This window comes from Anomaloglossus baeobatrachus, chromosome 1, assembly GCF_048569485.1.
Source record: "Anomaloglossus baeobatrachus isolate aAnoBae1 chromosome 1, aAnoBae1.hap1, whole genome shotgun sequence".
Classification (NCBI taxonomy): Eukaryota; Metazoa; Chordata; class Amphibia; order Anura; family Aromobatidae; genus Anomaloglossus; species Anomaloglossus baeobatrachus.
This window is the reverse complement of record NC_134353.1, coordinates 899,137,728-899,149,015: the sequence shown is the minus strand read 5'-3', so window position 1 is coordinate 899,149,015 and position 11,288 is coordinate 899,137,728. Positions and strand designations below refer to the sequence as shown.

Here is an 11,288-nt window from a genome sequence, read left to right as displayed (position 1 = left end):
AAACTGAGGAACCCGTGATGCACGGGGGGTGTATAGGCAGAAGGGGAGGGGCTTTACACTTTTAGTGTAATACTTTGTGTGGCCTCCGGAGGCATGAGCTATACACCCAATTGTCTGGGTCTCCCAATGGAGCGACAAAGAAATTTATTTTTTCCATTTCCTGGGATAACCCATTAAAGTGAACCTGTCATCAGAAATTTAGCTATAAAGCTAAAAGTTCCCCCCTCTGCAGCTCCTGGGCTGCATTCTAGGAAGCTTCCTATAGTTTTTGTGGCCCCTTTTATTCCAAAATAAATACTTTACAAACTTGTACCTTTTCTTATGCAAATTTCTTAAATCTTCCATGGGGGCGGGCTGCCTGATGTACGTTGCTGTCCTCCTGCCGATTTACGCCGCCCCCGAACGCTGAATTTCAAACCTCAGGACGCCGCCCCTGGGCGCCCGTGGTCCCGCGCATGCGCTATGCTACTGTAGCGGTGCCGTGCACTGCGTGCACGTGTGACCGCTGGTGACACTTTTGCGCGGGCACCGATTGCTCCTCCCATCTATTTCCTGCTGCTGAGCAGGATGGGAAGGAGGTGACGTCCGGTCATCTGGCCAGCGAGCGTTTGCACAGAACGCTGGAGGAAGAGGGGAAAGTGCGGTCACGAGGTTATGGGCGGCACTTGCTGATGACACTCACAGCGCCGCCCATAACCTCGTGCCCGCGCAAAGTCACTAGCGGTCACACGTGCACACAGTAGCACAGCGCATGCGCGGGACCACGGGCGGCGTCCTGAGGTTTGAAATTCAGCGTTCGGGGGCGGCGTAAATCGGCAGGAGGACAGCAACGTATATCAGGCAGCCCGCCCCCATGGAAGATTTAAGAAATTTGCATATGAAAAAGGTACAAGTTTGTAAAGTATTTATTTTGGAATAAAAGGGGCCACAAAAACTATAGGAAGCTTCCTAGAATGCAGCCCAGGAGCTGCAGAGGGGGGAACTTTTAGCTTTATAGCTAAATTTCTGATGACAGGTTCCCTTTAAGATCAGCCTTTAGATATTACATTTTATTTCTCCAGGTTATATGGCCGATTACCTAAATGAACACCCGGTAACCTGTTTAGTTACAATTTATTGTCTTGATTTTCTCAATATACAGATGTTAGAGTCTTTTACACTTAAAATAAAAAGGATGATAAAATAAGTGTCACAAGCCGGCCCTAACGGGTGAAGCCTCTCTTGTATAAAGAATGTTAATGACGTAGGTTTTTGTTTTTTCGCTCCAAGCGGCTTAAATGGTTTGTACTTGACACAAAAAAGTACCCTTCACGCACACACGCACGCACATAGATTATAATAGTTTCCCAGATTTTCACAGAAAACCTAGAACCGTCCACCAAAATATTACATGTATCTGTCCAGAGCTAATTACAGCTGAAGTCCCGCAGAACCCAAGTGGCCACCAAATGTGTCTCCCTGTTGGAATGTGCACGAAAATATCCACAAGGTCTGGAGGAGGTGCAAACACAAACCAAGTGCTATAAAAAAAAAAAAAAAAATATAGAGCATTCAAGAGGGGTCAAACAACTACATGGGCCGAGATCTCAGACCCCACTTAGAGCAATCACTTCGAATCTCGATTATTTTCTCCATATTATTTTGTGATTTCTGGAGGGAAAACAATAGACGGTAGGTATATATATAAAAAAACCTTCTTTATAAGAAGCAAAAGTGTAGAATCAAGAGTTATATTTGATGGAGCGGCTGGTAATGGTCATAGAAGAAAGCGCCTAATTTCACTAAATAAAAACAAAAAATGGGCAAAAAAAGGAAAAAAAATAAAAATAAAAAAGGAACAGCAGACAATGTAGTGGCTGCCAAAGGGTTTTTTTCTTTTTTGATACATTGCACATTTGGAGAATGGGTTAAGGACACACTTCGCCACCTCCTCTTGGGCCTCTTTCCTAGCTCCATAGGCCGGCATAGTTTCCATGGAGGCCGGTTGGCAAAGGACCGCCGGCCACAAAGAGTTTTGTTCCGGACGTGTCGTAGCAGTGGGTGTAAACGGCGTTGGGGCAGCAGTCGATATCCGAGAAGTAATTCCTCCACATGTCATTGTGATTCTAAGGAGATAGGGAATAATCAAACGTTAATTTTGCTGACATAGAAACCATTGCAATGTTTGAGAAAAAGCGGCAACTTCCCATAGCGAAACCTTCAGTTGGTGCATGAGTATATTGTTGTAATGCATATATAGCAAAGGTATTATTATCAATGGGTCCCTATACAATCAGAATAGGGCAGATAACTTACTGCAAAACATAGGAGCCATTTAAGATGGCCATTACTGCAGAATATAGGAGCCGTTTAAGATGGCCATTACTGCAGAATATAGGAGCGGTTTATGATGGCCATTACTGCAGAATATAGGAGTGGTTTATGATGGGCATTACTGTAGAATATAGGAGCTGTTTATGATGGCCATTACTGTAGAATATAGGAGCGGTTTATGATGGCCATTACTGCAGAATATAGGAGCTGTTTATGATGGCCATTACTGCAGAATATAGGAGCCGTTTAAGATGGCCATTACTGCAGAATATAGGAGCGGTTTATGATGGCCATTACTGCAGAATATAGGAGTGGTTTATGATGGGCATTACTGTAGAATATAGGAGCTGTTTATGATGGCCATTACTGTAGAATATAGGAGCGGTTTATGATGGCCATTACTGCAGAATATAGGAGCTGTTTATGATGGCCATTACTGCAGAATATAGGAGCGGTTTATGATGGGCATTACTGTAGAATATAGGAGCTGTTTATGATGGCCATTCCAGCAAAATATAGGTGCGATTTATGGATGGCCATTACTGCAGAATATAGGAGCGGTTTATGATGGCCATTACTGCAGAATATAGGCACGCTTTATGATGGCCATTATGGCAGAATATAGGAGCAGATGGCCATTACTGCAGAATATAGGTGCAGTTTGTTGGTGGACATTACTGCAAAATATAGGTGCGATTTATGGATGCCCATTGCTGTAGAATATAGCTGTTTATGATGGCTATTACTGCAGAAGAGAACTGTTTGTGATGGCCATTACTGCAGAATATAGGAGTGGTTTATGGATGGCCATTACTGCGAAATATAGGAGTGGTTTATGGATGGCCATTACTGCAGAACATAGGAGTGGTTTATGGATGGCCATTACTGAAGAATATAGGTGCGGTTTTTGGATGGCCATTACTGCAGAATATAGGCGTTGTTTATGATGGCCATTACTGCAGAATATAGGAGCGGTTTATGATGGCCATTACTGCAGAATATAGGTGCGGTTTATGGATGGCCATTACTGCAGAATATAGGTACGGTTTATGGATGGCCATTACTGTAAAATATAGGTGCTGTTTATGATGGTCATTCCTGCAGAATATAGGCGCTGTTTATGAAGGCCATTACTGCAAAATACAGGCATTGTTTATGATGGCCATTACTGCATAATATAGGCATTGGTTATGATAGCCTGTGTTCTGCCTATGCTGAAGCCAGGACAGGATGTGATAAAACAGATTGTAGGGAGCTACACGATCATTAACGACAACTCTTCCCTCATGTCTCTCTGATGATTCACTCTCAAAACCTACCACAATCTGTTTACAGTGAGGGTCCACACGATATCAGCTGCTTATAAAAGTCTAAGGAGAGTGGAGGGGGAAAGCGTATGGAGTAAACAACCTGATACAGAAAAATAGACAAGATTCCCCAGGTGCTATAAATATTTAGTGTCACATGCTGGGCGCAGGTTTGGGGAGCAGGCTCAGGAGCTGAACCCGCTCCACACATGGCAGATGCTGGCTGTGTTATACAGCCATCATCCACGTCCAACAGCAACAATTGAAGATTGTGCTGATCACTGTAAATAACCCTTAAACTGTAAAGAAACTATCAAAATGTAAAATGATGTGTAACACTGATGGCACGGCATAGTGGCTCAGTGGTTAGCACTGCAGTCTTGCAGCGCTGGGGTCCTGAGTTCAATCCCACCAAGGACACCATCTGCAAGGAGTTTGTATGTTCTCCCCGTGTTTGCGTGAGTTTCCTCCGGGGTCTCCGGTTTCCTCGCACAAGCCAAAGACATACAGATAAGGAATTTAGACTGTGAGTCCCAATAGGGACAGTGTTGCTGAAGTATGTAAAGCGCTGCGGAATATGTTAGCACTATATAAAAATAAAGATTATTTATAATAATCTGCAAAATTACTACCTATACATAGGAAACCCATTAAACAATACAGAAGACTGCATTACATGAACCCCTATAAAAAAGGTTTATCAATACAAGCCGACAGTGTCCATTCATCTTATTAAATCCAGGAGAATCCCTTTGTCTTGTTCCCGTGTACTCACCAGCCAGCCTTTCCCGGTCGTCAGCTTGAGGATATCGCCCTTGGACTTTGAGCCATTGAAATAACTGTTGGAATCATCCAAAAACCTCTGCGCTCGGATGTCATAAAACAAGAGGGAGCCCTGTCCGGTCCCCACAGTGATAATATGCTCGTAAAAGCTCACAGAGCGGATACCTGTGCACAAATACACACCATAAGTGATCACACCAAGAGTCTCCTCTCCCTCTGCAGAAGCCATACAGTATGTACATTGTTATTAGCCCTCTTCTGGTAGTCTATGGGAACCTCCAGCATTTCTCCAGGAAATCAGCTGAAAGTTGGAGTTCCCCAGTGACTTCCATTATACTCGGGTACTCGAGTCGTGCCCATCCAAGCATCCAACTGCTTGTTAAGAATACTGAGCCCCAAGCATGGTAGTGCTCGCTCATTACTAGTTACAAGTACAGAGCCCCCCGAGCATGGTAGTGCCCGCTCATCACTAGTTACGAGTACCGGGCACCCGAGCATGGTAGTGCTCCCTCATCACTAGTTACGAGTACCGAGCACCCGAGCATGGTAGTGCTCACTCCTCACTAGTTACGAGTACCGAGCACCCGAGCATGGTAGTGCTCACTCCTCACTAGTTACGAGTACCGAGCACCCGAGCATGGTAGTGCTCGCTCATCACTAGTTACGAGTACCGAGCACCCGAGCATGGTAGTGCTCACTCCTCACTAGTTACGAGTACCGAGCACCCGAGCATGGTAGTGCTCACTCCTCACTAGTTACGAGTACCGAGCACCCGAGCATGGTAGTGCTCGCTCATCACTAGTTACGAGTACCGAGCACCCGAGCATGGTAGTGCTCCCTCATCACTAGTTACGAGTACCGAGCACCCGAGCATGGTAGCGCTCGCTCATCACTAGTTACGAGTACCGGGCACCTGAGCATGGTAGTGCTCACTCCTCACTAGTTACGAGTACCGAGCACCCGAGCATGGTAGTGCTCACTCCTCACTAGTTACGAGTACCGAGCACCCGAGCATGGTAGTGCTCGCTCATCACTAGTTACGAGTACCGAGCACCCGAGCATGGTAGTGCTCCCTCATCACTAGTTACGAGTACCGAGCACCCGAGCATGGTAGCGCTCGCTCATCACTAGTTACGAGTACCGGGCACCTGAGCATGGTAGTGCTCACTCCTCACTAGTTACGAGTACCGAGCACCCGAGCATGGTAGTGCTCGCTCATCACTAGTTACAAGTACCGAGCATGGTAGTGCCCACTCATCACTAGTTGTTATGAGTACCGAGCACCTGAACATGATAGCGCTCACTTGTAACTTTCTTTTTTTAAAAAAAGAAAAAAAACAACAAACAAAAGAAAAAAATACGCTGTTCAACTTCGCAGGCCCACAGACTCACCACTGCCTTGTTCTTTGCAGTACACGGACTTGGCGCTCTCTGGAGGCTGCCGAGGATCAAGGAAAGACACGTGTGCCTGTGATCCCACAGCATAGACTGACCACTCCAGGCCATAGGCAAGACAGACGTTCTCTCTGCAATAGGGTAACTTTGTAGACAGGAGCTGCTTAAGACCAGAAAGAAAGGAGGAGAGAAAAGAAAAAAAAAGGAAATTGTCATTAATCCAGATGTCATGTTCTCCTCATTAAAAGAAGTGGTTCACCCATATTTATTATTAGCCACAACGATATTTTGAGAAACAAGGATTCCTCACACACCTTGTGTTGCCAATAGTGCCTGTGACCGGAGCTATTGCGGACCGCACTTCCCCATCGCCTGACCCCCAGGCTCCGTGACCTCGGGGATCTGGTGACATCACATCAACTTCCTATTCACCTGACATCACCACAGCCGGCCCCAATCTCCATGAGTCACTGGCTTGTGGGCGGATTTTGACCGCTCGTCATAGCCCAGCGTCGCGCCTGCTTGTGCGCTCTGCAGTGAAGGAGGGAGCAGGGAGATGATGGGTTGTGATGAGCAGTGAAACTCCGCCCACAGTCCAGTGACTCACGGATACTGGGGCCGGTACCGGTGCGGTCAGGTGTACAGGACGTTGACGTGACATCACCGGATCCCCGATTTCACGGAGCTCAGGGGTCAGGCGATGGGGAACAGTGGTCCACAATAGCGCCACTCACAGGCACTATTGGCAACACAAGGTATTTGAGAGAAACTTCGTTTCTCAACATAACATCGTTGTGGCCAATAATGAATATGGTGAACTACCCCTTTAAGTTGTTCCGGTCTTTGGAGAAAAAGAAATCTACAAAGCCGTAAAACAGTAATGCCCGAAGTCTATCTAGGCAGGGACCTCCATGGTATAAATTTATTGACCACTTGAGTTTTCATAAGCATGGATTTAAAAGGATCTGATGATTAATGTAATAATATATCTTTATAGGAATAGGATCCAGTCTGCTTCTAAATTAGCCCCTCCTGCACTGTCTCCATAGTGTTGAAGTGACTAGGAATTGGGACTCCTAACCTGGACCTCAGGCTAGGGAAGCTCCTAACTGTCCCTTATCCCAGGGATACGCCTGATGGTGGCGAGCTCTGGACCCCCAGCGTAACTAACTCCTGAGAAGCCCTGGTCTTATAATCCACCCCCCCACCCCAGGAGGGGGCCAGGACTGGAGTGATACAGTGGGGGGGAAAAAAGTATTTAGTCAGCCACCAATTGTGCAAGTTCTCCCGCTTAAAAAGATGAGAGAGACCTGTAATTGAGATCACAGGTGACCACAACTATGAGACGCAAAATGAGAAAACAAATCCACAAAATCACTTTCTCTAATTCGGCAAGATTTGGTTTGCAAATTATGGTGGAAAGTATTTGGTCAATAACAAAAGTCATATAATCCGAAAAATACGGTAACTCATTCTGCGTACAGTAATGTGCAAGGAAATAGAGAGCCTGTACAAGCCAATGTTGTAAAGTTTCTGATAAAAAAAAAAAAAATAAATAAATATGTGCATCCTGGGCTGAAAATGTTTTCACAAATCAAAATAAAATAGTAATAATATAAATATATATTTGCTATTATTATATTTCTATTATTTCTATTTCTCGAAAGGTGTTAGACCTCCAACTATGTGGCTAAGTTTCCCTAAATACCTTGAGCACAATAATTCAGATACCTTGGCTAAAGTGTATTCTGCGGTCCACAAATGGAAGTAACCGTCCAGAGACACGGCTCCCAGCTCCTGCAAAGAAAGATTTTTTATTTTTTTTTTTATCTAAACACAGGCATGTTTTGCCAGAATTTATCAGCAATATCTTATCGGTTTTGGAATAACCCCAGGAACATCTGTGTGATCGCTGATGGCCGATTTGATCAGGACAACGGAGACTGGAATACCGGATCCATCTTGCTACACAACAAGTAAAAAGGAGCATGCACGGGACTGACCGAGACAGAGGGGGACTGGGAATCTGAAAGATATCTTGCATGTTAAAAATAAAATGATCCTCTGGAAATCCTGGGAAGAACTTCAGTGGTCAGGATTTAGACAAACTGCAGAAAGGTTGCCAAAGATAGCAAGACAATGAGGAGAGGGCATGGTTAACAAGTACCAGGGTTCAGGGGAGCATCACGCCCTCTGTTAAAACCATGCCCAGCCTCGATCTACCCTGTTTTTTCCAAAAATAAGCCCCACCTCGACAATAATCCCTAGCAGCAATTTTGAGTATTTTCAGGGTAAGGCTTGAATATAAGCTTTACCCCGAAAATAAGCCCTAGTTGCGGATCAATAATGAAGTGTCCATGCAGCTAAAAAAATTTAAAGAATACAGCAGGACTCTTCATTATAGAAATCAGAAACCCCCAAAAGAGAGAAGAAAGACAGAAGACTATGCAATCATACTAATCAGACACCGAACGCTAGGACCTGCAGTGGAGCGCACACCCACACTGGGACGCAGTGCAGTGGAGTGCGAGGACATGTGGTGGAACGCACCGATGTGTTCCACCGCAGGTCCTTGCTTCCGGCCGGCAAGGGAAGATGGGACACAGTACCGTGGAGAGCAATCAGTATTGCGGATGTGGTGACACACAATCTGATGTGTGTGTGTGCGCATATGAGTATGAGTGCGATCTAATGTATATGTATGTGAGTGTTTCGGCCAGAAGCAGGGGGAGGACGGCATGGAGCATACCTGCTGAGAGCGCCCGCCAAAGATCGCAGGAAGACCAGGGAGCCACGCAGATGTCCGGGGTCTGGTAACTGTGAAGGTGTGTTTGTCTGCTTTTTTTTTTTTTTTTTTTTTGGGAGGGGGGGGGGGGTAAACTTTCCCCCAACCTGGTTTCCCTTGAGAATAAGCCCTAGTGCATTTTTCAGGGCAATAAATAATATAAGAGTGTCTTATTTTCGGAGATATTGTAAGATTGATTTCAATACCCTCTGTAGTTTGGGTAGAAACGTTGGAAATGTAATACAGTGGTACCTCGGTTAACGAGTAACCCAGTTTGCGAGTATTTCGCTTAACGAGCAAAGCTTGCTGTAAATTTGTAACTGTTTACGAGCAAACTTTGCTGTACGAGCAAACACTCACTGCACACACTTCCGGTTCCGTACTTCCACCGCGCTCTAACCCACTCTTGCAGTCCACACAAACATGCACACATATTATGCTCACCTCACCTTCCATTCCATCGCAGTCCTCCTGGTTCTTGTAGTACGCCGCTGCAGGATGTGTATCGGATAACCATCGCGATGATGGAGGACTGTCCGCTGTCAGCCGCTACTCAAAGGCAGCGCGCTGAACAGAGGCAAGCGGCTCCTGCCTTTGATGTCAGTGCTCTGGCAGCGGAAGTTCCGGCATTGGTCGCGATGGTTATCCGATACATATCCTGTACCGGCGAACCGCAAGAACCAGGAGGACGGCGATGGAACGGAAGGTAAGGAGAGCATAATAATATGTGTTTGTGCATGTGTGAAATGGCACAATAGTGGACCAGGATGGGACATTAACCCCTTCACGACCATGAACGGATATATCCGTCATGGAGCGTGTCCCTTTAAGCCCCTCCCCTGCCACGGGCAGGCGGCGGCGGTCGGCACACATATCAGCTGTTTTCAACAGCTGACATGTGTGCCTGCTAGCCGCAGGTGGAATCGCTTCCACCCGCGGCCATTAACCCCTTAAATCTTGCTGCCAAAGTCTGGCAGCAAGATCTAAATGCGAGCAGCCATGTTTTTTTCTTACCGCCGCCTCCACCGGAAGTCACGTGCGTGATCACGTGACTATCGGTGGTTGCCATCGTAGCACAGGGTCATGTGATGAGGCCTGCAGCTATGAAGTTTCACTTTCGTTTTCCCTCGGCCGCGAGCAGAGAGAAACAGAAAGTGACTGAATCTGCTGTTTACAGCTGTATAGCTGTGATCAGCAGATAGATAATAGCGATCGGATTGCTGATCGCTATAGCCCCCTAGGGGGACTAGTAAATTAAAAAAAAAAAAAAAAAACCTAAAAAGTTCAAATCACCCCCCTTTCCCCCCATTGAAAATTAAAGGGTTAAAAAATAAATATACACGTATTTGGTATCGCCGCGTTCAGAAATGCCCGATCAAAATATAAAATCAATTAATCTGATCAGTAAACGGCGTAGTGGTAAAAAAATTCCAAACGCCAAAATTACTTTTTTTGGTCGCTGCAAGTTTTACGCAAAATGCAATAACAGGCGATCAAAACGTAGCATCTGCGCAAAAATGGTACCATTAAAAACGTCAGCTCGAGACGTAAAAATATGCAGTCACTGAGCCATAGATCCCAAAAAAAAAAACGCTACGCGTTTCGGAAAATGGCGCAAAACGTGCGCCACTTTTATTGGACAAACTTGTGAAATTTTTTTAACCCCTTAGATGCAAGTAAACCTATACATGTTTGGTGTCTACAAACTCACACCGACCTCAGGCATCATACCCACACATCAGTTTTACCATATAGTGAACACCATGAATAAAACATCCCAAAAACTATTGTGCCATCACACTTTTTTTTGCAATTTTTCTGCATTTGGAATTTTTTTGCTGTTTTCCAGTACACCATATGGTAAAACTTATGGTTTCATTTAAAAAGTACAACTTGTCCCGCAAAAAACAAGCCCTCATATGGCAAGATTGATGGAAAAATAAAAAAAGATACGGCTCTCGGAAGAAGGGGAGCAAAAAACAAAAACGGAAAGTGCCCCGGGGCAGAAGGGGTTAAACAAGTTGTGGTACGAATTGTCTGCATTGCAATGATTTCCTATGGGAAATCTTGCTTTGCTAGACGAGAACAGATTTTTTCTCGTTAATCAAGGCTCCACTGTATTTATGTAATATAAAATATCACTATATATATATATTATATATATATATATATATATATATATATATATATAGTATGTATGTATAGATGTATATATATATATATATATATATATATATATATACACATACATATATATATATACACATACATATATACATATACACATACATATATACATATACACATACACATACACATACATATATATATATATATATATATATATACATATACATATACATATATATATATATATATATATATATATATATATATATATATATATATATATATATATATTAATTATATATCTCCACTCCATGAATAGATTATATTGACCGTTTTGATGACATTTTGCACAGCCGTATCTGATAGCACTAGTGTTACAAGATGTTAAAAGGAAACCCCAGTCTATGGCATCTCTAGTGTTTCCTTTGTAAGGTCATAGGTATGAGGAGTCCCAACAGAAGGGCAGAAATTCCACCGATTGCCATCAGACCGGAGGTTTGGCCGTCAGACTGCGCAGTGTTGAGGGGAAGGTATACTGGAATTTTCTGCACAAGATAGGTATCAGTGGCAGTGGT

The 11,288-nt window shown here is 44.3% G+C and overlaps 1 protein-coding gene across 2 annotated transcripts in view; it reads right to left on the bottom strand.

The window, feature by feature from the left end:
- Positions 1 to 1,097: 1,097 nt before the first annotated feature.
- DCAF12 (DDB1 and CUL4 associated factor 12) overlaps positions 1,098 to 11,288 on the bottom strand; it is a 62,606-nt gene continuing 52,415 nt past the window's right edge. The window contains exons 6-9 of one of the 2 annotated variants that reach the window (XM_075327149.1): positions 7,530 to 7,595; positions 5,796 to 5,961; positions 4,396 to 4,568; positions 1,098 to 2,105 (exon numbers count right to left, since the gene is read on the bottom strand). In XM_075327149.1, coding sequence (XP_075183264.1) covers positions 1,947 to 2,105; positions 4,396 to 4,568; positions 5,796 to 5,961; positions 7,530 to 7,595 — 564 coding nt within the window. In that variant the 3' untranslated portion in view covers positions 1,098 to 1,946. The remainder of the gene's footprint in view (positions 2,106 to 4,395; positions 4,569 to 5,795; positions 5,962 to 7,529; positions 7,596 to 11,288) is intronic. The other variant, XM_075327157.1, reaches the window with a different exon arrangement.